The 27,541-nt window shown below is 39.5% G+C and overlaps 1 protein-coding gene across 2 annotated transcripts; it reads right to left on the bottom strand.

Moving 5' to 3' along the window:
- Positions 1-1,474: 1,474 nt before the first annotated feature.
- CENPJ (centromere protein J) lies at positions 1,475-21,725 on the bottom strand. Of its 2 annotated transcripts, none has more exons than XM_067562826.1 (16): positions 21,207-21,725; positions 18,903-19,026; positions 17,919-18,071; positions 16,478-16,625; positions 15,509-15,614; positions 13,580-15,221; positions 10,989-11,121; positions 9,861-10,026; positions 7,789-8,031; positions 7,093-7,192; positions 5,125-5,222; positions 4,227-4,328; positions 3,129-3,269; positions 2,964-3,048; positions 2,753-2,873; positions 1,475-1,825 (listed from the first exon to the last, which is right to left on the bottom strand). In XM_067562826.1, the coding sequence occupies exons 1-16, from the start codon at positions 21,639-21,641 to the stop codon at positions 1,633-1,635; spliced, it is 3,990 nt and encodes a 1,329-aa protein (XP_067418927.1). In that variant the 5' UTR covers positions 21,642-21,725; the 3' UTR covers positions 1,475-1,632. The 2 variants fall into 2 exon arrangements, with proteins under 2 accessions (XP_067418927.1, XP_067418926.1); XM_067562825.1 differs by having other exon boundaries at positions 5,122-5,222.
- Positions 21,726-27,541: the final 5,816 nt, after the last annotated feature.

The raw sequence follows: 27,541 nt of genomic DNA on the forward strand, positions 1-27,541 counted from the left end.
TAAACACCCTACAGAAATCTCCCCTTTGAAACAGTGGCAACCTGTAACCTCCTCCCCCTCAAAATTTTGTTCTTAATCGCTATCACCCCAGCAGGATGACTGGGGGGTCTGGGAGCACTCATGGTGGAACCCTAGTACACCAACTTCTGCAAAGACAAGGTTATACTACGTCTTCATCCTTGCTTCCTCCCACAGAACCATTAGCCAGGAAATATGCCTACCAGTTTTCTGCACAAAACCTTATTCTTTCAGGGAAGAAGAAAGATTTCATTCCCTGGATGTCAGAAGGGCCCTTGCTTTCTATCTGGACAGGACTTAAAACCATTCCAGGCCTCTCCCAAGCTATTTGATTCAATTGCAGATAGGATGAAGGGTTTACCGATTTCCACACAAAAGGTTGTCTAAGTGGGTTTTGGGGTTGCATCTTGACCTCCTGTGAAAATGCAAGGGTGAAGACCCCTCAGAGTAACAGCACAGTCCACCAGCATTCAATTCACAGCTATAGGGCTGCTGAAGGATGTTGGACTGCTACGTCGTCTTCTATCCATATTTTTGCTAAGCCCTATGCCATCTTACCTGCTTTCAGAGACATCACCGTTTTTGGTGATGCAGTCCTTCAGTGTGGCCTGGACTTAACTTTTTAGCACCCTCCACCTCATTGAGTTACAACTTGGGAGGCTCCTAGAGTGGAGCCGCTCTAGGACACACATTTGAAGGAGGGGTTACTTACCTTACAGTAGCTTGAGGTCTTTAGGATGTTTGGCCCTAAGAGTGTTCTACCTCCTTCCCCCCTGCTGTGGAATTCGGCTTCACAGTTAAGGAACTGAGTGGTGGTAGGCTTGTACCTCCCTGGATGCCCCCCTCTAAACAAGGGGCACCACTCTATGCAAGCATGGGCCTGCAGACACTACACTGATGTCTGACTGAGAGTGCACAAGCATGCACACAGGGCCATAAGACATAACTTGAAGAGCTCAGGTTACTGTAAGTTAAATAACCTCTTCTTCCCATGAAATACCTCCATTTGGCGAGTCTCAAGTATCAACAAATGCTATAATTCACAGTCTATATACTTTCCAAATAAAGTGATAAGCAACATTCATGCTTAGATTCTGCTTCAAGTGGTCTTGCAGCATTACATGAAGCTTAGCTCTTATGTTGCTGTCTAGTTAGGAGCTCTAGTACCAAAACCTTATCAGTTGACAGTTAGTTTTAGTATCTCTCTTCAGTATCTATTTTGAGGCCTAACTGAGGCCTTAGGCTTAAACTTTTAATTACTTCAGACTGCAACTCCTGTAGTTGACACCAGCACTTGACTTCTTCCACCAGCAAGACTTACTGCATCTACTGATAAATAACTAGATGTATACTACTTGAAAGAGAGTTTAGGAACTAGCTGCTTAACTTGCATATGAAATCAGACTAAAATTTATCAAAATAAGCCCTTTTGATAGACCAAGTCAGAAACATCTCCTTAATTTCACTGTTTATTTTAAAAATAAGTTTATTTTAGACAAACAAAACTATGTACAATATGTACATCAAGTGAAGTTTAACAAATATAAATAAATATACACAGCTACACTTTTGCTAAGTGTGACAGATGCTTACAAGAGTTTCATAAGTCATGTGTTATAACTTGGTGTCCATTATAACATTACCATCCTTGTCCTTAACTCTTACTCTCCCACAGACATATTTTGTTTCCTGGTGTCCATTCGCATACACAGTCTTGACAGTGCCATCTGGATATTCACGTCTCTTGAACTGTGATGTATGCAGCTCCCTTTGGCCATTGTTAAATTCTATAGTTTTGCTTCCATCTCTGCATTAAATGAGTGAATACAATTAAATATAAAATATACAAGGCATTGTATATGGAATTTTAGTTTTAGGCTGGACCTGTAAGCTTAACACCATACTAACAGTTAGTAGGCAGGAGTTTAATTGAATGCAGAAACTTTATAAAGATTCTAAAAGAGCATGCACTATTTTTGCAGAACTGTATAGTTGTCAAATAAAAAAATTTCATTAAATCAGAATAAAGTTGCTAAATACCATCTCAGCTGATTCCTACTGTTGCAGTTAATTTTAAACAATACTAAAGCTGCATTCTGAAGGCAATTTAAAAAAAAATTAAATAGTTAAATCAAGGAAGGAGAGGCAGAGCTCACTAGAGTGTAAAACTATGGGAGTCATTAGAAAGATGCAGCTTTGGAAAGTGTATTCATGGTTTAGTTAAATCAAGGTACAGAACATAGCTTACCATCCAACTTGAAGCAACGGCAGGCCCAAACATTTGTCTTTGATTCAGGAAAAGTATTTAAGCAAATGCTAAAGTGCTTTCCTGTTTCAGGGCCTATATTAGTACATTCTACTAAATAAATGAATGATTGGATTCTTGTCTCTGAAAAGCAAAGTACTTATACTTTGTATATATACATTATTTCGTATAAAATGTTACATCTTGTCGGATATATAGAAAAATGTATCAAACATTTTCAAGTGTAAGCTTCTCAAGACTGAATAAGGTTTTAAAGTCTTTTCTATTACTAGTAGATCTACCACACAGTAATAAAAATATTCATTTTTCATCCTTTCATACAATATATCCATCTTAACTTGAAGACAAGCATTGCACACAGAAAATAAGTATTCACAGAAGGGTGGATGAACTTCATTGCGTCAAAGACTCTTTTTCTCCCTGTATCATGTAGGAATCTGTAGGGTATATTTTAAAATAAAAATTTACCTCTGCACACGAACAATAGTGCCATCTGGAAAAATACTTTCCTCTCTCCCATCCATAAATAAATTCTTAATAGTTTGGTCAGGAAACGTAATTTCTTTCCTTCCATCAGGATAATGCTTTTCTATAACAAGAGGCATATTTTGTTTCAAAATAACTATAGAAAAGTTTTATATAAGTTAAAGTATACAGATAAAAGGTTCCTAGTTGTTACCTATTTGCCCATTTGAGAAATGTAAGACCTCTAACCCATCAGGGTATGTAGTATGAGTTGTCTGGGCATCTGCATAATAGTAAATCTGTAAAGAAGAACAAATTAATAGTGTCTTTAAGAAATTCTGGCCATATAAACTGTTGGGAAGATAATATGGATACGTACCACTCTTTGATCTGGCATAACTTGTTTCACATCTCCATTAAAGAATGTTACAGTTATGGTCTTTCCATCTGAACTCACTTCTTTCCGTGTTCCATTAGGGAAAAATATAAAATGACAGCCATTTTTTAAAACCTTTTCAACCTAAAAGATAAATTACAGAAAAGTGGATGGTATATTAAGTTTTCAACAACCTCAGTTAAAATTAAATTTTTTGTCCATTTTAGCAGTCTGACAGGCTTCTAACTATTGATGGGCAAGCCAGTATTCAGATGAACATTTGTCCGACTTTTGCCCAAAATTTAGGATTAAGCTTTTATCTTTGAGAGTCAAAGTGTATTTGTTTGCTCTTCTCATCTAACCCTGAATTTCCATAACTTTTCATTGCCTGGTTTGACCCAACAGTAGTAATAAAAATGCATCGAGAGAAGCTGTTGTGGAACCAGAAATAATATACAGGAATGACTATTTATTAATTTGTTAGCCACATCCCTGGAACAGTTTCTCACACTTTGTAAAACCATTTCTCCCATAAGCAAATAAACTATTCTTTCACCTTAAATAAAAATTCTTTAAATGGGCATCTAGCTAGATGCACAAGGGACTTACTTATTTTAGGCAGACATGTTGAAAATATTATTTGTATTATCATAGCACTTGGGAGCCTCAGTCATGTACATTAACTCTGTTAAGTTAGACACTGTACAAACAGAATAAAAAGATAGTCCCTGACCAAAAGAACTTACCATTTAAGACAAAAGACAGACCGTAAGAGATTGATGGGGGAGTACAAGGACCACACACTTTTTTTTTTTTTTAAACTAGGTTGGGTCATTTCTAATTGGACTCAAGTAAGAAACCATCTTATGTGTATATATGGAACAGTTTACAATACACAACTTTAAATACCTAAATCACTATTTCATAAGATTTTAACGTTTATCTTAGCCTCACAAATGAAAGGGACACCCACCCAACAGCCCCATATATTAATTGGACAAGAGAGGCAACGCAGCCCTGACACAGATATGCTCCCCTGGTAGAGTGAAGTAATTGCCCAGATCTATCCTCTATAGTCTCTTAGAGGAAATCTGATCTTACCTTTCCATCAGGATAGTTAATTTCTCCCTGTATTTCTTCACTGCCCGTAGACACTGGAGTAGAGGGCTCTGATGGCACACATATTTCAGTAGGGGACATGTCCTGAAATGAAAATATTTCTCTAGGAAGCAACTGTGACAAAAAGCAGCCCTGTATTCACACCCTGTTGTAATAATCTTTGTACAAAATATGCCCTGTGAGGTATCATTTGAAAACTAATAATTAACTGTCAATAATATCAGGATAAAATGTGTGCAATATTGTATGTAAAAGTTAGAAACAAACTGAAATCATGACCGAAGTATGTTTACCAGACAAGTCTGGGCAGGGGGTAAACCTGTTTCTCAAAGACAAAGGATAAGATGATGCCTCTTACCTCATGTAGTTGATCACCACCATTCTTTGGCAAGAAAGGGGTGTAGGAATAAACAGATCTCCATTTTAGCAAACATAAGCATGAAACCTTGTTCACCACAAGACTCCATGACTTCACCCTCAGGAAAATGCATTTCAAAGGGGGACTGGACTATAACGTGATGGGCAAAACCACCCCAGCGTCTCTCTCCCCATCCATCTCTAGCTCTTCCACGTAAAACAAAAGAAAAAGCCTTTGGACTTAGCTACAACTAAACATCTCCATCACCAAACATCTCCCCCTCCTGTAACCAAAAAAGGTGGTTCCAAATTTAGATGCAAGTGTAATCTTCTGTACAGATATGCTACATTATGAAAGTGTGGTTTTAATATTGAAGTCATTACTGAATCTGGTCTAGTGTTCTTATGACAGTTTCCGAAATCACTTTTCAGGCAGCACATTCATAGAATGCAGATAACTGTATTATTCTGTTCTTTGGAATCCAAGTCAAGATAAACAACATTCTGGTACAGGACTTACTACCATAAAAGTTCTAGAGGAATCTTCTAGTGTCGTCATTGTCTTGTCAAAGTTACTCTTATCACTAACAGGTGCAGATTTAGGTTTTCTAGAAGTCTTTCCTGTTCAAATATAAATTATAAAAAGTGTTAATTTTACATCATCTGAGCAGCCAAGAAGCAGTTTGAGTGTTAAAGCAAATATAATTATATTGGAATGATAGATAAGCTATACTGGATACCTCATGTGCAGTATAAGCTTGAAAGCAGTATCTTCAGCTACTTAAGAAGAATTAATATCCAGTTAAGTGTGCTACCTCAGATACATTATTGCTTGCTGCAGTAGTAGGGAGCTACAATTCAATCAATGTTATGACAGCCAAAACGAATGTGCTGTCTGTACTATATTTTATTTATATAGATTTCAAATTATAAAAAAGGCACCTTTCCAAAGCTCTAAGTGTCGAAACACATTCATTAATTATATAATATTATGAAATAAGAGCATTGAGATAATCATTCCAATAGGAACTCAGCCAGCAAAACACCTACAAAGACACTTTTCTACCTCTTTTGATTTATAAGACACTCACCCTTGTCCTTTTCCAACCCTATAATGTGTGTCCTTGCAGCATTCTTGGAAGGTTACCAAATTCAAATTATTTCAGAACAAGTTCCAGCATCTCAAAACCCTCACAGAGAACAGAAAATGTCCTGCCAGCTGTCCCCTCTTTTCTAGTGAGGTATGTCCAGCTCGGGTGGTGCTGCTTCCTGAAGCTATGGCAACATGGGACCCCCCCCAAAAAAAAAAAAAAGGTGCTCTCTCAGATTGGCCAGTTTCAAGTCAGATTGGACTTAACAGGTCACAAGCCAAGACTTTAAATTGCACCCAGAGACCAGTGAGCACCCAGTGAAGATCCCGGCATCATATGCTCCCAACAAAATGCTTTGCTCAATAAGCGAGTCGCTCCATTCTGTACCAGCTTCATTCTTATGAATGGTTTTAAAGATATAACCCTACTTAGAGCTCATAGCCATGCTTTCATTAAAACTACTGCAAACAGCAGTAAGGTTCACATCTGAAAGATTGCAGTCTCCTAGCCCGACGCAGTTGTTAAAAAAAACCAAAAAAACTGGTTACTGCTGTAATGAGCTAGTCAAACAGCAGCTGGGATCTAAAAATCACTCTTAAAATGCAAGTCTTAGTAACTAATGGTGGATGTATTCCCTCAAATCAAAGGGACCAATCCCCACCACCCTACCTTCCCTACATTCTGGTCTGGATTGAGCAGCCAGTTTACGGCCATCCATGGTCAAATCTTAACTAGACACTGGCTGAGTCAAATCATCCAAGTTGAACAAGACAGACATATAGTTAGGTGTCATCAGCATACTGAAAACACATCTTATGCTTTCTTACTAATCATCCTAAATGTTCCCATATATATGTTGAACAGGAGAAGGTGACAGAATGGTACCCTGCAATACTGCCCACTTGAGAGCTCTTCAGAATGAGGAGCAATTGCCTCCAACTACATGTTGAGATTTCTCAGAAGTAAAAGAATCAAGCCACTGAAGAGCAGTCCCATGCACTCCCTCTAGAGTCTGAAGGCAAGCGAACACTAACTGGTGTTCAAAATGGTATCCAATGCAGCTGATAGATCTAATACTTCTAACACAGATACCTGATCTTCATCCATTGCCAGGAGATCATTGACCAATAATCTAGTTCTGTACCCAGATTAGCAAGATCAGGGACATCTACATACTGAAAGCTGTCTCCACAACTTTCTCCATGATCTTACCCAAGAAGATATTTATTAATCAGAGCACTAACTTTTCCATATATTATACATTTGGACTATTGAATTACATGTATTGCCTGAGGAAAATAAAGATATTGCCAACTGTCGATTACAGCAAACAAACATTAAAACTGGCATTTTTCTTTTAAAGAGTTAATAGGATTCTTCCATCGAATAAATGTTTATACCTTTTGCTGGTGAATAACCTTTGCCATTCATCTTGCTATGCTTTTCTGTTTGAGGAACTGGAAACAGAATCTGGCTTTTTTGCAATCTAGTTGGAGGACTCTGACAATACATAATCAAGAACTTATTACTTAAAAAATGGTTTATTCAGCAATTACAATGTAATAGCACCCATTAACACAGACTACTTGTCCATAATGTTTATAGCAATGACTTATACGCTTTTAAAGTATATTGTGGAGGGAATAAAATCTAACTGAACTCCTTTTTCCTCTGCCTCCTCACCCTGCACAATCCCAGAATTTTACCTTGGTGCAGATAACCAGGGATAAGTATAAAGTATTGGACTATGAAAACAAACTAACGTTACTGAAATTATTCAATGAACACTGGCTGGTTTCACTGGCTTATCCTTAGAGTGCAAAGGCACTAACGTCACTTACAACTGATTTCCCCACTGAACTCCAAAATAATTCAGTTTGAGTGAGCATGGTACCTGCATATAGTGAAAATCCAGGTTTATAGGAGCAGAAGTCAGTAGCAGTGTACTATGTCTTACAACACCAATACTCTACCATTAAATTATATGAAACATCCAGCTAGTCACTTCTAAGTAGCAATTGAAAAAAATCAGTGAGCCAAAATTCATTACGTCTGCAAAAATCAGTTTAAAATACCTCAAAACAAGTATAACTTACTATAGACTCTGCTCTCCTCACATTCATTCCAGTGCTTTCAGCTTTCCTGTTGCTTTCACCAGCTTCTGCTTTCTTCCAGACTTCTAGACGAAATCTTTCCATGATTTTGATCTCTTCCCTTAACTCTGTGTTCTCCTTTGTTAAGGTTTCTATCTGGTTTCTAAGACGACCATGAGTAGTTGACCATTTTGCCTCTCTTCGCTTCAAGTCTTCCTGGAAGTCTGCAAGCTGCTGTTTTAAAGCCTTAGAAAAACAAGCATCAGCTGTTTGCAATATAGGAGGATACAAGCCAGTCATTTTCTGCTGTATTAAAACACATGGACTGAAGAAAATAGAAATCTTTCATTAGCAGTGGCAGCACAGAAGACAATGATGCAGAACAAGTGAAATCTGCTTTGTGTTAAGGGCAGTAAGTGTGTTTTGTTTTCTAAAGACAGGAGTTACATTGTATTAATAACTAATCTGATCTCATCCCCAATCAGGCACTGAGCTTCATCCTTACTCAGACCACTTTACACCAGATAAAAGGTCCAAAGCACTGTAAAGGGGCTCAAAAAGCCCCTTTTCTGGCAGAGGAAGGATTACCCTGGTACAGGAACGGAATAAGTCTATATGAAGAGATGCCCTTTACAAACCCTGTCCTCAGACATACTGAGGATGAGGCTGCAGCACACAGCACTACAGAGGTTCGGGGTAGCCTGCAATATTTTAGACAGGTCCCCCTCCCAGGGCTGCCTAGTTATGCGGAACAGCCTCTCCAGTCTCCAGAGCATCCCAAGATAGGGAGGACGCAAAGGAGACTTAAAGCCAACTTGGCTCACCTTCCATCTGGGCTGCAAGTCCTATGCACAGCACAGAATCTCACCCTAGGTGCTAGGGAAGGAAAAGGACTTTTTCTACATAGTGTTCAAGATTATATTCTGGGTTTGTTTTTTAAGAAAAAGACAAGCTCAATTTCCCCTATCTGTAAAATAGGAATATGATACCACCTTTGTAAAGCACTTGGAGATCTAATAATGAAAAATGCAATATAAGAGCTAGGTATCATTATTATACAGAGACATTTGGTTGGATGGTTTGACAAGGGTCAGGCTGCCAGGCAGATTATATTTGGTGCACACTTCAAGCCAAAAAATTAACACTGTGATTATATATCAATATACACAGAAAAAGTCCATTGTGCATGATGGGCCAGGAAGCACAATCATGTATAGTTACAAACTTAATAGCAAATGAAAGGATTTTTAGGACAGCCTAAAAACAAAAACAAAATTTTCTATTCCTCTTTCCCTCCCCAAACAAGCTCATGGGAGTCATTTGAATTAAATAACTGCCACCTTTTATTTTGATCAATTTAGACTGTTAGGCAAATAATAATAATTCAATCACTAACTATAGTAGGATATTAAAAAGGAAATCCAAAATTCTAAAAGATAGAGGGAAAGATATCCATACGATACCAAGACAAACTGTATTATTCAGACATTTTTAACACTAATGTACTATGCACCCTAGCAGGTGACTAACAAGTCTTATCTTGTTCAAAGCAATGGGGCTGAAAATGATGGAAATGAGAAGACACGTTTATGCATAAGACGCATGATAACATCTATTATGAGATGAAACTGCTTAGTATGGAACAATTTTGGACAGAATAATGCTTGATACAGGTTCCATTTTGCATTCAATTCACTACCATGAATGAATTTGTTTGCAACATACTTATTCTAGCAATATTTAACTTGATTTAGGTTTATTAGTCTGATAATGTCATGTTCTTTGTTAGTGCTGTTCTGCACCTTTTCTGGTATGGAAGTCTGACAGAAGGACAACTGTTCTTGAGTAGCTTTGTTGTTTTGTCTTTTTTAAAAGCAAAAAGACTCTTACGCAAAGCCTGTGATTTTTGGTGTGAGAACTACTGATGGATGCCAGCTATCTTGATTTAGTTAGATTATGTATATCCTTTCTTATCAAACCCCTTCAAATTAACAGAATCTACCAACTCAGTTTTTCATAGTTGTGAAATTTGAGTTTCACTGTGAAGATTAGAACAATCTTTAGATTTTTCTTACCTGAATTTCATCACGTTCCTTTTTATCTGGCATCGCTCTAGCTGCTGTGGCATATTTTTCAAAAACTTTACGCTCTTTTTGCAGTTTTCTCATTTCTTCTTTTTTAACTTCTTCTATTCGAGCCAATTCTTTTGTTTTCTGCTGTTCAAAGTCTGCTATTTCTCTCCTGAAATTACACAAATTAGCTTGTTGTTCTGGAATAGAACAACTTCAGGTTTGGAGTATTTTGTTTTTGGTGGTGTTTTGTAAATGAGAAAACTAATATTTAGAACTTTACTCCTCAGTAATTCAAAACAGTATCTCCTATCCCTGGGAAGATTTTCCACTGTAAATAAATTACACACAATATATATGTAATAAGAAGAGTTTCCTCATTGCCACTGTTGAAGTCTTAAAAACCATGTCTCTGCTCTCCCACTGACAAGAATCCCTTCCATATTTACTGTTTGGACTGAGAACTGGACAGGACCTCTTTTCAAAAACTACAAATAATATTGCTTAATTGACAAAAGGGATCGCTATTGTCCAACATCAAGCATTCCCTCTCCTTCTTCCATCCCTAACTCTACCCCGTTTCCAGCCTACATATGCTCAGGAAGATTTTTGCAGGAACAAACATCTGATCAAAAACACAGCATCATAGTCACATTTTACAAGATACCAGGTAGAAGCATCAAGCTCAGCAAAGCAGATTTTATTCTATTTTTTTTTAAATATTGTTTTAAATGAATTACAATTTATAAAGATATTTAAAAAAATAAACCTCCCAACCATATAAGTTTTCATACTAAACAAGTTGGGTATAGCTTTTTAAAATCTTGTTTTGAATCATTTTCTAGAGTAGCAACTTGAGTGATAATTATACAGTTTAGTCTATTTATTGAGTGTTGTACATATAGTGTCAAATTTTCTGACCTAAATCTACACTGTATTATATTCTCAGAGATGCGAATTACTTAACTGTATACTAAATATATCTCTGTAATATTTACTACTACTCAACAGTGATGTGCTTCCCTGCAGATTTGCTCATTTTGACTATCTATAAAACAACTCAAACTAAACAATTAAGGAAATGTATTTACTAAGCAAATAAGATACATTGAAATACTCCCATTGAAAAATTACCTGAGATTTTCTAAGGAGCTCTCTCGTTCTTCACGGAGTTTGGTTAGAGATGCATTTTCAGCTCTGAATCTTTCAATTTCTGTTTCCAATTCAACAAGCTTCTCTCTTAGTACCTGGGATCGAACGATGTCTCCTATCAGAGAACAGGCATACGCAAGTTAAGAGACATTCATAGAGTGTTGAGGTATACACTAATTTGTCAGATGTTAGTGATTTCATCAGTTGATCTCACTCTGAAGGATAAATAACTAGTCTCCAAATAATACAGTAGGTGATACATAAGTCAGTCTTTGTCAACTCAATCTGTGCTTCTTGTTCAACCATCTCAGGTTTTGAATATATTTGTTACACCGGCACAAGAGGGTATACAAGGAATACACATTTAAATCTGAATTAGTCTTCAAATCATAGTAATTCTCATCTGAAGTTATGATCAGAGTTCATACTGGGGGGAGGGAGAGAAGCTATCCCTACAAAATAAACTCTGCCCTTGAAAATCACCAAAATAAGACCAATTCCAAAGTATATTTGAATATCTGCACAAGTATGATTGTACATACTCTGTGATTGGTGAGCTTGGCTCAACCTCACTGGCTATATCTACACAGCAAACAGCATCAAGCCTCCCAGCTGGGTCGACAGTCTCGGGCATGTCCTAGCGCTCTAAAAATATAGCAGTGTAGACAGCTCTTTGAAGTTGCAACTCGGGCTGGAGCTCGGGCTCTGAAGCTTACCTCTTCCTCCCTTGGCTTCAGAGCCCGAGCTGCAACTTCAAAGAGCTGTCTACATAGCTATTTTTAAAGTGTTAGTGTGAGACCTGCAAGCTCAAATCTGTTGACCGAGGCTTGGAGTCTCATTGCTGTGGGCTTTGTAGATAGATGGGTAGAAAGCTGGCTAGATCAGCGGGCTCAATGGGTAGTGATCAACGGCTCGATGTCTATTTGGTAGCAAGCGGAGTACCCCACTTATTTTGTTCAACATACTCAATGATCTGGAGGATGGAGTGGATTGCACCCACAGCAAATTTGTGGATTACACTAAACTGGGGGGAGTGATAGATACACTGGAAGGTAGGGAAAGGATACAGAGTGCTAGGTCCATCTCCCAGCCCCAACAGCCTGGGAAGTTGAACATACCAGGATCTGACCTTTAACATATGTTGCAGTGCATTTTGCTACCACTAAATCATTGCAACGTGCCGGTATCCAAAAACAAATCACAATAAAAAACAACCCTTTCCCACCATATTTTGCATTAGATCAATCAATTTGTGGTCTTAAAAATAATCCTGCCACCATCAAATCTGACAATTATTAAAATTAGGTTGCTGTAAAGGGTGATAAAAACTATCAAAGGAAACGTAACTACAATCCTGAAGAATGACACTCTAGCAGGAAGAGGACCTGTTCTCTGAAGATTAGTAGGTGATCATTCCATACTTTGTTCTGTTGGAGCTCAGATGATGTACTAATTTCCACTTAAAGCAAATATAAAATTTATTAGGAACTAAGTAGAGTCGGCTGAAAATTTTCTAACAAATCAGAAAACACCAGTTTGTTGAACCCAAAATGTCTCATGAAACCAGGTCAGATTCAACTAACTTTTGTCAAGTCATTGGCAGGGTTCTTATGGAACCCAGGTTCCCACGGTCCACAACTGAAGGCCAGCCCTACCACACCAGGACTTCCAGCCTCCTTGTTGCGGAGCCAGGAACAAAACTGGGAGCCTAGAAACCCTGGGGAATGTCAGGACTTCCAGGATCCATGGCTACAGGACAACCCCATCATGTGGAGGGATTACCCTGGGCCAGAGACCACAAGGATCCCAGACTCTCATGCTGCCTGATTCCAAAGTGGGAAGCCCTGGGAGCTGCAGATCCCAGAAGCCCCAGCAGCTGACTGACTGACTACTGAGGTTATTAGAACTGTGAAAATGAAAAGTGTCAATTTCAGTCAGCAGCTTCCAGTTCCAGGGAGCATATTTCAGTTACGAAATACCATCTGTTTGTGTTCCCAAAAAAATTCAGGATTTCCAGTTCATGAGAAAATTTGAAAAAATTAGTTCTATTCTGATATGGAACAAAACCAAATGTCAAAATATCAAAATTTCTTGCAAACCAGAAATCCCAAATTTCAGCCCGCTCTAGAACTAAGTTCTAAGGGCCTGATTCTCCTCTTACTTACACTAGTTTAATAACTATAATTTTAAATTCCAGGGACATTATTCATGATTTACACCAGTATAAATGAGTGGAGAGTCAGACTCTAAATATGGATATTTGGTACGAATGCCTTTCAGTAACTTCAAATAATAAAATGAAGTGATCTGAGCAACTAATTAGCTAAAGACTTGAAACCATGTCACTGGCCACTTAAACATTTTTTCCTAATGCTACTGCTCTGTGCTAAACTGTTGCCATATCAGCAATAGTTTGACAGCACACCCCAAATTCACATTCACAAGACTGAAACAAACTGAAAGCCAACACCAGTAATTTTTTCATTCCTTTCCATTATTTTGATTGCATGTTTTTAAATAATTTAATGCTCAGTCTACAGTAGAATCTGTGTGTGTATATATTATTCCCTTACCTCCCGGTTCTTCTTGTCCTACATTTGATTTGGTTTCATGCCTTGCATGACAGTCTGGCTTCTGTTTAGGTTTCAGTGAAGGAAAGAGTTTCATCATGAGATCTGATGTGGGAGGTGCACTTGCATCACCATCTGTCACACTCTGTTTGGGCAAATCATCTCCTTTTTTTATTGAAGCAACCTTCCTCTTTATTGTTTTATCTGGGGCAGCCATTTCAATTTTATTGCAATAGTCAGTTAGTGGAGGTACTTCAATGATATCATTTTGGGGTACTTCATGCAGACTCTCATTTTCTTCAAGGTCAGTCCATGTTCTTTCATCATCAAACTCAGCCTTATTCCTATTTATACATGAAACACTTCTTTGAGAGTCAGATATTTTGCTATTACTATGATTTGGTAGCACACTGGATTCATCACTACTATAATCTTTGTCTGATAAGTCAAGATCAACATCTCTACATTTGCTTTCTTTACTGACGTCTTTGATGGGTCCTGTGCAATCACAGAATTCTGGATTATCTTCTCTTCTGCTCAGAATGTCCTTTTTTGCATCTTTATTTGCACATTTTAAGGTAGTCTCAAGTTCTTCCTCAGACTCTGTAGTATTGACACTGCTTCCATCATCTTTATCTTCATTTACATTCCATTCAGTGCTTTTTAATGTTGGAGTTGCTGCAATAGAAGTCTGAAATATTTTATCATCTGTTTTACTGAATTGGTCCCTTAGTCTAAAAGATGCCCTCGAATCCAAGACTGAATTTGTAACTGCCCTGTCATTTTTATTTCCTTGTAAGATCATTTCTTTTTTATTTGTGTTATTTATAACATCCAGTGCATTCATCTGCTGCTGCTGTATTGCTTTGACTGGGGTAGAAGACATTCTACGGCCTTTCGAAATTTGCTGATCTTGATCCAAGATCCTTTGTACAAATGAGGAATTACTCGAGAAAGATATTTCATCAGCAGCCTGTTCTAGGAACAAAAATTCATCTAATTCTATGTTCTCTTTTTCCTTTTCTTTTTCCCAGTTTTCCAACTTATTTTGAAATGAAAGTTCAAAAGAAAGTTCTGAATCTTTTACAGGGCAACTTGTAGAACATTTTGAAAGAGAAAAAGTGTTGGTAAATTCAGTGGGCAGCTGAGGCTTTTTTATATCTGCAAACTTATTTCTGAACTTGCTACCAATTTCAAACTCCATTATATTCTCTTTATTTTCTAATTTGCTGTTGATTTCTGATCTGAAAGAATCTCTGAACTGCCCATCAAGAGCCTTCTTAGTCTGCGCTCTCACTGTTGATGGCAATATAGTTTTTCCATTATGATTCTTGAGTATCATGGCCTTCTGAGCAGGGAAGACAGAACCATTTGTTGTTTTAGCAACCCGGTTACATTTTTTAAAGGGCACAGCAAAGTTCTCAGAAATCTGTTCCTTGCTTAAAGGTGCAGTTTTCCGCTGTATTTGTAGTCTGTCCTCTTTAACAATGTTTCTGTCCTCCGAAGCACTTTGCTGAGTCATCAGTTTGCTTTCTTTATATTTAGTTACTTTAGATTTGCCATTAGTGAACCTAGTTAAGCCTTCTCCTCGTTTCAGGAAGGGTCGTTTTGTCAGTGGTTTCTGAAAGGTTGACCTTTCTACTTCCTTTAAAAAAAAAAAAAAAAAAATCAAAAGGACAACATTAAAAATTCCTTTATATACTTGCAGACTTATTTAAGTAAGGCTTACTAATGTGTACAGTTATACAATACCTGTCCCACTATAGTTTTAAGGAAGGTCAGAATCGAAAAATGGAATAATTGTTTTTATATATGCAATACTCAAGATCTTAAAGTTGTAAACTCTTCAGGGCAGGGATCTGTCTTCTCATGTTTGTAAAGTTTCTAGTACATTTTGGGAGAAGTATATAAATAACTAGTGTTTATAATAACCTGTTGCTCTGCTTTTTGCTTCAGGCGCTGGTCTTCTAGTTGTATCTGTTCTTCCAGGAATTCTTCAAATGTCTGTTTCCTTTCCTGAATCCCAGCTTTAATAGGCCTAGTGTAATTTTTTTTTAAAGTTACAAACTGCAGTGTTAAAGTTAAATCTTTGTTTGACAATGCAATTAAAAATTTTAATTTATCATAAAATATATGAAAATCTATTATATAAGCAGGTAAGGCATTATGAAATTCTTTCGTCATTCAGGTATCCAGTGGCAAACCTAAAGCTATTTAACTTAAATAATATACTATAACACCAGTGATTCTCAAAGACAATCACAATTATATTACTTTATCAGATTTGTTTTAAGTAACCATGAAAGGCATATCTAAATCTTGCTACTTCTTCTTACACTAGATGTCAAAGATCTGATCCTACCAGTCTTTACCACCCATTAGTCCATTTTTCCCCTCAAACACCTTCATTCTTTCTCCCCTGCCACCCGCACACAAGGGAAAGACTCCTTGCCAAAATACTTAAAACCATCACCTTATCTTCTTCCACATCGCTCCTTCAGACTCACCTCTGCCATGATGCTTATAGAAAAAGGCCATCTGATAATGGCTATGCAAGGAAAAGTTGTGATTATTGCTACTGGATTGGCGTATTACAACTGTAGTTGTGAACACAGTAAAGCTATGCCAAAACATGATTTTAGTTTACCATTATCTCATCCCCACACTCATTTGTTTGTTTCATCCACCTGTTACGCCATGTCTTTCACACCATAAACGTTTAGGAACAGGGTCTTTTGCCATATGTCTCAAATGCCTATCACAATGGGGGCCCATTTGGTTGAGGCTTCTAGGTACTTACTACTCTAATACAAAAATTAAATTTTAAACTCTTTTCAATCAGGTCTTAGAATTTAGTCAAAACGAAGTTTACCTATTGGATAAAACTAAGTTTATATTTACCTTTCTTCTGTGTTAGCTGTGCGTAAGCATTTTCTTCCATTGGGACTTTCAGAGAAATCTACATTTCCTGAATGTAAATGATCAATGTCACTGTCTTCACCGCTGACAGACTTTTCCATCTTTTCCTTTGGACACCAAGTGCTTTCTCCTATGAAATTATGAAAATTTGTCTTTTTTTCCCAAAGTGAAACCAGTTTTCAGCTTGTATTTTAAAAACCAGGAACAACATTCAGATGAGATTCACAAATTATGAAGTCAGAAGAGATTATTGTTGTTTAGTCTGACCTGAAACACAAAGTCATTGGACTTCCTGTATCTTTTAGAAAAAAGTCCAATCTTGAATTAAAATTTCCAGTGATGGCGAATCCACCACAATTCTTGGTAGTTGTTCCAATGGATACTTACGCTCATTTAAAAATTTGATTCTTATTTCAATCATGAATTTGTCTAGCTTCAACTTCTAGCTATTGGATTCTGTTATACCTTTGTCTACCAGGTTGAAAAGCCCTCTATTATCAAATTCTTATTCTCCACATCAGTACTTCTAGACTATGATCTCTAATATTCTATGATTCTAAGTCACCCCTTAATTTTCTCTTTGATAAACTAAATGGATTGAGCTACTTGAAACTATAACTATAAAGCGTGTTTTCCAATCTCAAATCATTCTGGCTCTTCTCCAAACCCCCCTCCAATTTTTCAACCTCCTTCTTGACTTGTTGGCACCAGAACTTGATACAGAATTCCAATAGTGGTCACATCAGTGCCATATACATAGGTAATAACACCCCTCTTCCCCTCAATGTTCCTATTTATACATCCAAGGCTCAAATTATTTCTTTTGACCAAAGCATCACACTAGGAGCTCATGTTCAGCTCATTCTCTACTGTGATCCCAATAGTCCAATAGCAAAGTCACTTCTTTCCAGGATAGAGTCCCCCATCCTGTAAGTACAGCCTTCATTCTTTGTTCCCAGATGTATGACTTCATATTTGACTGTGTTGAAATGCATGTTGTTTGCTTGTACTCAACTTGTCAAGTGACCCAGAGTGCTATGTATCAGGACCTGTCTTCTTCATTATTTACCATTGCCCCAATTCCCCCAATTTTGTGTCATCTGCAAACTTTATCAGTAATGATTTTATGTTTTCTTCCAGCTCACTGATAAAAATGTTAAAAAGCAACAGTCCACAAGAGATAAAATGGCCTGATCTTGTTGCCATTGAAGTGAATGGCAAAACTCCCACTGGACTTCAATAGAGGTAGAATCGGTTGCTTGACAAATAAATCATAGTTGCCTGTCACTAGACTATGTAATTACCATCAAGTAAACCAAGAGTTAACAGAAAACTAAATATTTACAGTAGTCTAACTAAGATCAATAACTATGAAAAAACTCCAGATTATCTAGAAAATTGTGTCTTAACAAATGTAACTAACCAGTAGTATTTTTGTGGTCCTCATTCTTCAAACCATTTTGCCTTTTCAGAGATGCATCTAGACACTGTTTCTCACAGATAGAATCTGACGATAGACTGCTCTTCAAAGATAAGATGCATTCCTTGTTGTTTAACTTTTGTAGTAATTCACGCTCTCGTGTATGTGAAGAAACAAAAGAAAAACCATTCAGGATATGAGTACTGTCTCAACTGAGATTCTGGTACACAGGTGGTGTCAAGTAAGGCTCAGTGTTTGAACTAGCTGGATGTCCATATCGTTGACTCAGATCTTCTGATATTAGAGCATAATCTTGAACGGGGATGGAAAAATGCGTTATGATTTGTATTTCTATTACAATATTGTCTCTATGAGGAGGAGACAGCAGCTCCAGAACTGGATTGGTCACATGGACCCCATCCCTAGAGTCGCTGCCAGGAACAAGTGTCTTTACACAAATTTGTCCAGTCTGTAGCTAAGGTTTTTTTCTTCCCATCCAGATGGAGCCTAAGGATATTTCTGGGGGTAGGGGAGAGTGAAAGAAGGCACTTTGGGTCAACAATGAGGTAGCAGATTTTCTGGGATAGGTGAACAGAGGGGAGAGAAAGGGAAATGTTTTTTGGGGAAAAGTTTAAGATTCACCTTTTTTATTTTGCTTTTCTGCTGTCTATCTATCACTACTTGTCTCTCTTTTCTATTTAATCTAAGTTATCCAACACAAGGGCCCTATCACGCTATGTGTTTATACAGCAGCAAACACAACAACAGGAACCCAGTCCTGATTGAGACTTTTGGATGCTACTGTAATATGAATGTTGAGCAGTAGTTTTTAAAATGTTATTTTAAATAATGCAGCATTTACCTGGGACTAATCAAGTAGCTTTGTGATATATTGTGTGAAACAGTACTCAACATTTTAAGTATAATATCAAAATTAAAATGTTAAATTTCCTTATGGTATACCACATAATTTACTTCTCCACTTACCAGGCAATCCTTGCCAGCCAGATACCATGCTAAATAGTTTCTTTTGCTCTTCCATAAGCCTTTGAAGTTGTTCCATCTGTTGCTTCTTCAGCTGTTCTTGTTTCTGCTGTTGTATTTCTTTTAGCTTTATCAAACACAAAAACCAAGTGTATTTGAAGTCAAGTTTTCTTAGACTCATATGAGAATAACTAGCATAAAATTATTTTTGTATTTCTTGCCTGAACATGCTTTATTAAAACAAGTGCCATTGGAATAGGATGTAAACAAGCTATGTTAAAACTAAGCCCTACACTCACTAATATTACATTTTTAAATAAATTATACTGTAGCTATTTCTACCAGTGACCAACTCCTTAATAGTTCCACTAGCCTTTAAATGGACCAATTTGTAAATTATATTAAAATAAGAACCTTGAAGACTTTTTTTGTGAACTTTTTTTGAAAAATATCAAGATTCTGCTAATATTTACTTTTGTACTACCACCTTTTTATTAAAACTTGAAATATCTAATGAAAATAAAATCCTTATTGTAGAAATTTATCCTGTTGCTCATTTCTCATTTGAAGTCATAATATAACATTTGTGACATCTCAGTTAGTTACAGAGAAAAAGGCTGTGACATTACAGAGCAAGTGAGAAATAAGAAGCACCAAAGAACATTGAGTCATAAACCCCAGTAAGAAGAGAAATTTTATATTGATTAAAGTACAGACATATTAAGTAACCTGCAGGCCCCTAACTGCCACCCTTATATTGAACAGTGCCTTATTCCACAGGCAACCCATTGAAAACAACGGATTACTTGCAAAGGAAGATACTACTCAAACATGAATAAAGGCACACAGTTAGTGGCCAAGCTGAAAACAGAATCCAACTCCTGACTCCAACTCTTATATTCTAACCACTGGGTTGTACTTCCTCCCAAAGTGTCCTATTCTCATGTTGGTGTTTTCATTAAATAAACATGAGAGTAACTACCTTCAAAATATATCACAACCCAAACACACGCAGTTAGAATGGTTTCTAAATAGAACAGTGCTTTTCAATATGCATAAGGTGCTCTTTAAATCATCAGCTATTCCTCTTTAAATATCAACATCAAAATTAGATATAGTCCTTTGCACCTCACCAGTATTCCACATTGTTGATGTATTTATTCACTTATTCATATGTAAAATACTTCTGAAAAAAATAGAGTTTTTAGGATGAGTTGTGATATTTTCATCTGGAGAGTCATTTTATTTTCAATTTTATCAAAGAGGGCTTGGTTTTCATTAATAATCTAACTGACTCCAATACTTTATCTACCTAACCCAAAATAAACAAAAATTATATTAAAATGGCAATTAAAGTAGCTTCCAAATGCTGTATATTCCTTTATTCCTCATTCATCTTTAGTGCAGAAGTATTGCAAGTATTCCACATAAAAAAAATTAACAGCACTTTGAAAATGTGACGTCTACTTCAGACCCACAAAATTAATCTTCTGTTCACAAATGTTATCCTGGTTATCCACATGTCTGATTTTATAATCTTTTCCCATATCTAACTCTGAAAACTTAAAAAATAAGTTGGTAGTCTATGCCCAAACATAAAGCTGTGCACCCAGTACATGATCACATGTAGATGATGCACTCAGCTATATAGTTCAATCCTAACATCCTTGGTCATGCCATGACATCTACATGAGAGCAGCCCTCTGCCCACACAGAGGCAGGGCATATCGTTTTAGGATGGGGTCTTGATTTGGCTTCTTCCTCGCCAGGTGCAAAACTACTCAGATGGACAGAGATTTTAAAGCCAAATGTATTTTAATTATTCTAAGGACTAAGAAAATTTTGCTATAGAAGAAATAGGTAATGAAACTGAAATACTTCACTGTGTCCCTTTAGCTTTCAAATTTCCAACTATACTTCAGAATAACATTTTTGTATACAGGTCTTAAAAACTGCATTGTGTTTTCTCAATTTCAGTGGGACTGACGATGGAATAGCTAAAATAGCTGAACAAGCAAATACACTTTCCCTTAAAGCAACTCACTTTCAGAGCTCGATCTTGCTCCCATTGACATCAATAAAAGTATGGGCCCTCAATATTGGGTATTATGAGGAAAAGAGAGTGCTATTAATGATTTATTGTGATTTGGAATTCGCTCTTTAAACTGGTGTTTGTTCTGAAAGCAAGCAATACCTCTTGCAATGTTTAGGTTGCTGCAGCCACTTAGCAGTTAACAGAAGATGTAATTATAGACAATAACAAGAAATCCTAATGAATGCATGTTCAGGGGACAAAAATGTTTTTACCTGTTCAAGCTTTTGTAAAAGTGGATCACTGTAATCTGCTTCATTCTGATCATCCACCTCATCACATACAGAGTCAGTTTTAGGGGCTTTCCCTAGAGCTGGAGCATCTTTAAGTGCTAACATTGTTTTTTTCTTGACCAAATGAAATGCTGGAAAAGTTGTTTCAGTTGTATCTAACTGAAGTCCACAAGGGCTGCCGGACTCCAAGATTTGTTCTTCATGTATAGCGTCTTCACTTATAGAACAACTGCTGTTTGAAACATGCAGCATTTTAATTGGGTGACTTATGATGTTTACAGTTTCAGATGACTTTTTATCTCTATTAGTTTTCATAACATGGAAACTAGGATTTACTATGACTCCAGCACGGGAAGCATTGGACATCCAGTGTACGATAAAATTTGGTTCACTATTTAAATCTGCAGCCGTGGCCATCTGGAAAAAAGTATTTCAATTTAATCTGTTATGGAAGGTAGTAGAACAACTGACAAAATTACAGCCATTAGGTTTGGTTGTCAACTTTCAATACCTGTTAAAAAAAAAATGTAAAAGTTACACATAAAGATGAAAAAAGCTCTTAATGTACCAACAAATAATACATAAAATTGCTTATAATCCGCTCAATATATTTATAAAACTGAATCCTTGTGTATTGTTCCTAGTATAAGAGAACCCACTTAAACAAGTGCTTGCTAAGGAATACACACTATACACAGCAAGACAAAACAATGAAGCTTTTAAATTTAGTATCAATTGCAACCAAGTAAATGAACACCACTCCAAATATGCCAAAAGATACAGCATATGTAAGCACTAAATCAAGTAACACATTTAGACTGATGGAGCCCTGAGGTTTTTAAATAAGGTCCCCAAGAGTGAGAAGAGAAAAACTTTAACTGAGATGCCAAGATGACCCATTTGGCATTAATTTTAAGACAGTGTTTAAAGACTCTCTATCTAGATATGGAAAATGTTACTGTGTTTCAATGAAACACTTAAAATCTTGCTCATTTTTTGAAAACACTTCATTCCTATGGTACTAGTTTGTGTCTGCTTTTGTTCAAGGTGCAACCTATTCTTAGCCTAAACCCTGTTGCCACTTCTGAATTGTGACTGAATTGCAAACTGTTAACAACACCGGGTCAAGATAGGGGAGGGAGAGTTCCCAGTCGGGCACTCATTACAACGACAGGGGGCGACAGGGTTCGCCGAGACTACACCCGCCCAGCTCCAGAGCTGTCGAGCCTTGACAACTCCAGCCCGGGAGTTTTCCAGTGCTTCTGAAACTGCCTTGAGACGAACGTACAAAGGCGCCCGTCTCCCTCCTGACAAGCAAGGCTTGGCCGGTCGGACATCACAGCACGGTTCTGAAGCGGGTGGGCGCCAGGCCTGACACGGCATCCCCCTCAGACACCCAACAGCGCAGCTACTGGGAGGGCAGAACAAACCACGGGGGGGGGAGGGGGATTCCTTCCCCCTCAGCACCTGCAGCATCTCCCGCACCCCTCACCGCTCCTGGACGGGGGGGAGGCCGGTGTCCCGGGACGCACCACAGTCACTCGGCCCAACACCCCCTCCCCACGTCACGACTGCTAGAAGCGAGGGACACCCCCGCCAGTGCCGCCACCGGTGCACGAGAGCAAGAAGCTCGCCATTACACCCGCCCCCCCCCCCCCCGCGTCCGACACCCTCCCCCGCTAGGAACCTCGCCCCCAGACACCGGTAGGGGAGAGAGGCAAGGCAGCAGCCCCAACCCCTCCTATAGGGGAACGCAACAGCTGCTGCCCCCGCCCAACACTCCGCCCCCAGCCCAGCACCCCGAGGCGACAGTTACTTCGCGCGACCCCCGCCCAGACCCGCCTTCCTCATGCCCTGCAACCCCTCGGCCCAGCGACCCCCGCGGGCTCCCTTTACAAACCTGCCGCCATCCTGCCGCCTCCCAGCGCCACAGGCTCGACAATACCAGGCCCGGGGCATGCTGGGAGTTGTAGTCCCAACTCGACGACTTCCTGGCCCGGCGGGGGGGAGAGGCAGCGGCGTTCGAACTACACCTCCCGAGACGTTAATGCGCTGCGTGGTAAAGCGCGAGCGCCCCGCCCCGTGCCCCAGGCCAGTGCGGCAGTTGGAGGGCGGGGCCGAGCCCGCCCAGCCCTGCTGCCGCCGGGTGCTGCTGTGGCCGGTGACTGACCCGTCCTCCCTCCGACTCCGGGAGTCCTCCTGGGCCTCCGGCTCTCGGGGTGTCGTTGCGGGGTAGGCTGGGCCCTTTCCGCAGTGCGGCTCTGGGAGCGCCCCTGTCCCGTCCCGTCCCCCCGAGGCACTCGCTGCTTCTTCTCTCCCAGTTTGGGGAGGCGACTGTGGGCAACGCTGCCCCAGCAGCAGGGTGATGCTGTGTCGTGCTTTGACGTCGGGCTTGTGGCCTAGGTCTCTGGCTTTTAGGGGCTGGGGGGTTTTTCGGGACAACCTGCGACGTCTGAGGACTGCGGCCGGCCACTGCCGGGTGCTGCAGGTGTCACAGCCGCCAGCTCTGCTGTCTTGTAAAATAGCATGAAATCACCCTCGACTGAGGCATGGGCCAGCCGGGGCGGGCTCGGAGGAGTCAAGAGTCTTATCTGGGTGGGGAGGGGTTCCCTTGAATTCGAGTGTATGTTATTTCCCGGGGGGGCGGTGTTTAATAGTCTTTTATGTCTATTGACTTTTCAAACTGCCCTGAAGCAAGAGGGGGAAGGGCGGAAGTAAACAAAAAGAGGGAAGTGTTGGGCTTTGTAAATTTCCCATGTTAGGCGGGTCTGTGAACGGTTTTGGTCTCCAGGTAACTAAGGTGCCTTAGGTGGCCAGCCCTAAATTCAAACAGCTGCCTCACCTTTGTGCTCCTAGCAGCCAATGGTTACATAAAGGTTGGCACTCCTCTGTCTCCACACCTTTGTACTATCAATGGGCCCTGTTTTGCATGAGTTACATTCAGCTCCTGAATTTACTAGTTGCCAATATTGGTCTTAATTTCTTCCATATATCTTCTGCTTCCTTCTTTCTTTATCCTTCTTGTGTTTCCTTTGCAGTCTATCTACATCTTTCCTAAATTACTGTCCCCGCATACTGCATACACTGTATGACTAATGTGTAGTTAGTGCTCTGTAAAAGGCAAGAAATTCCATGTTTACCTTATATATCTTTTTTTAAACCCCTGAATGTTTTGGGATCTTCTATTATATAGTTTTAAATAAATTATTGTAGTGATTTGCCTTCAATATTTGTTGATAATGAAAACCCTATGGGCCCTCCAAAATTGCATGGTCTCTGTTCTTAGACATTAAAGATTTCTCTTTGACTTCTCTTCTATGCTAAAACAAAACAAACCCCAATGTTAACAATGACTCCAGCCCTGTAGTTTGAAGTATGTAGGCCCTTATGTCCTCATGAAATCCCGTTGAGAATATTAGGATTCTGTGGATGTCACCAGCATGGATTTAGATTGCAGGATTAAAGCCAATATTTGTCAGCAACAGATTCCCCTCTGCCTCCACTCTCACATGTTCCCTCATTCTCTTCATCTGAGGTTGAAAACAGTCTAACACCTTTGCAGAACAGTGTTGTGAAAACCATCTTGTCTAGCAAACAAATCATTCTCAACTCCAGTTGAGGGGAGACTGGTGTCAGGCTCATTGCTGACAACCATTGTCATCAATGGGTTACTCGCCTAGTGTGGATGGACCCTTATTGTGAAGCTTTGCTGCTTCAAAAAATGAAGGCAAACACTTCACTAATATTTGTCAAAGATCACAGGTTAAATTCAGATCCTATGGGTAAAAATACCTGGTCAGATAGATGTTGGAAATTTGTGTGTGGAAGTAAAATGCAAACCCTTTTGTGTTAATCCTTAATACGAAGATGATCCCCAAATAAAGATGGTATTGTGGTGTCCCCCTCTATTCTCCAAAGGGTTGGAATAGGGGAGGACTGGTTCCATTTCCTCATCCCTAAAAGATTTCCTAGAATTCACTTGCACTGTGCACTGTCAATATCAACGTCTATTTCCATTCCAGTTTCATTTCCAATTTTCTGGTGCAGATGGCTGCAGATTGCAGCTCCTAGCTTCACAGTAGCTGGAGCACCTGCTTCTTGTTCAGTTTGGTTGATTGTCTGGTTCACAGATCAGTCAGTGCTGTCTTTTGTGCTGTTTGGATGGGCGTTTCCCTTTATTACCCTTGTAACTGGAGAACAGTCCACCCCCTCCTGTCATTACAGGCAGCCTCTGCCACACGCTTTTACAGATACCGGAAGAAAGATCTCTCTGGGTAGGGTGCTCGCTCCCAGCAAGTGAGTGTATCCAGTTTGTCTCATTTTCTAATATTAGATTCTAGGCTAAGAATGGACTTGGATGCTTCTTTATATCTATAGAGATGTGTTTTTTATTTAGGTTGCAGGCGAACAAGGGGAAAGGGTGAAAGAGTGTGAAATCTTTCCTCCCCTTGGGTTTGTACTTCCCCCTCTGCTCACTGGGTGATTCAGATGTTATCTTTATTTGCAGGCCTGATCTCTCTTAAGAAACTTCACTGACAGAGAAAGAAATGCCCTTTATCGTGCTTTTCTGTGAATTATTGCCATTTGTTTGGGTTTCTTGAACTGCAGGATCGGATCCAGATGTGTTGGTTGGACTGACATTTGTAATTATTTTCATTTACTTTAAACCCTGGAAATAATCTCATTCAGACTGCATAACATCATTTTTTTAAAGAGTCAGTATGAAATCAAACTTTAAAAGGGGGCTGCAGGCCAGAGTCTATTTCCAGAGGTTACATTGAAAAAATCCTCTTTTTGGCAGCTGTAAATTCTGAGAGGGGGATTTGAGATGGACTATGGAAACTGTGTTCAAATCCAGTTTAGGTTCAGTATAAGGTTTGGGTCTGACAGTGCTGAAATTACATGACCCAATTTTATAAGGTTTCACTTCCAAGGGACCAAAATAAGAACTCTATTGAGCTTGTAAGAATTTTGCTACTTCAGGTAGTCTCATAAGGTTTTCATTCCTTCCAATTTCTTCAACACATGGGCAGTGGTTTAACTATGCAATATTGATTAATCACCAGAGCACAGTTTGTCTTGTGCAGTAAATGAGGCACAAGAAGTAGCATGTGATCATAATGCATATACACAAGGGGGCTGAATTCAGGTTGCTTGGGCAACCTTAATTTGGGCATCTCCTAGCTTCTGAGAACTTGACTTTGCAAACATATTGTTCTTTTAATGTAGTTTTTTGTGTGTAATGTTGTGACAAAATGGGAATTTTTCATAATATTTTGGATTAATGTCATGTGCCTCAGTTTCCCCTGTGTGATACATGGTTAACTAGGTGGTGGGAAAAAACAAGGTTACTTACCAGTAACTGTTGTTCTTCGAGATGTGTTGCTCATATCCATTCCAATGTAGGTGTGTGCGCGCCCCGTGCACAGATTCCCGGAACTTTTTTCCCTAGCAAGCCCCGCATGGCCAGCTCAGGCGCCCCCTGGAGTGCCGCGCTCATATCGCGGTATAAAGGGCGCTGCTGGCACCGCGGGTCCCCAGTCCCTTCTTTCTGCCAACTCCGACAGTGGGGACGGGGGTGGGTTTGGAATGGATATGAGCAACACATCTCGAAGAACAACAGTTACTGGTAAGTAACCTTGTTTTCTCTCTTCGAGTGATTGCTCATATGCATTCCAATGTAGGTGATTGCGTAGCCGTACCTTGGAGGAGGGTAGGAGTTATCGGTGACCTGCTCTAGACAGCACGGCTCTGCCGAACCCTGCGTGTTCCCTCGCTTGTTCCACGATGGCATAATGCGACGTGAACGTATGGACTGACGACCAGGTCGCTGCCCTGCAGATGTCCTGCAGGGGAACCCTCTCTAGAAAGGCTGCGGAAGAGGCCTGAACCCTAGTGGAGTGTGCTCTCACCGGCCCTGGGAGGGGTACTCCCGCCTGCTCATAGCATGCTTTAATGCAGGCAGTAATCCACTTGGAGATGCGCTGGGTGGAGACAGGCAAGCCCTTCATCCTATCTGCCACAGCTACGAAGAGCTGTGTCGACTTCCGGAAAGGCTTGGTCCTCTCGAGATAGAAGGCCAAGGCTCGCCTGACGTCCAGCGAATGTCCCCTCCGTTCCTCCTCCGACCCATGGGGTTTTGGAAAGAAGACAGGAAGGAAAATGTCCTGGTTACAGTGGAACTGAGACACCACCTTAGGCATAAAAGCCGGGTGAGGCCTCAGCCGGACCTTATCCTTATAAAAAACTGTGTATGGGGGTTCCGAGGTTAACGCCCTCAGTTCGGAGACCCTTCTGGCCGAGGTGATAGCCACTAG

The sequence above is a fragment of the Emydura macquarii genome, unplaced genomic scaffold (genome assembly GCF_026122565.2).
Source record: "Emydura macquarii macquarii isolate MOO-44397 ecotype Brisbane River unplaced genomic scaffold, CSIRO-AGI_Emac_v2 contig_2473, whole genome shotgun sequence".
Classification (NCBI taxonomy): Eukaryota; Metazoa; Chordata; order Testudines; family Chelidae; genus Emydura; species Emydura macquarii.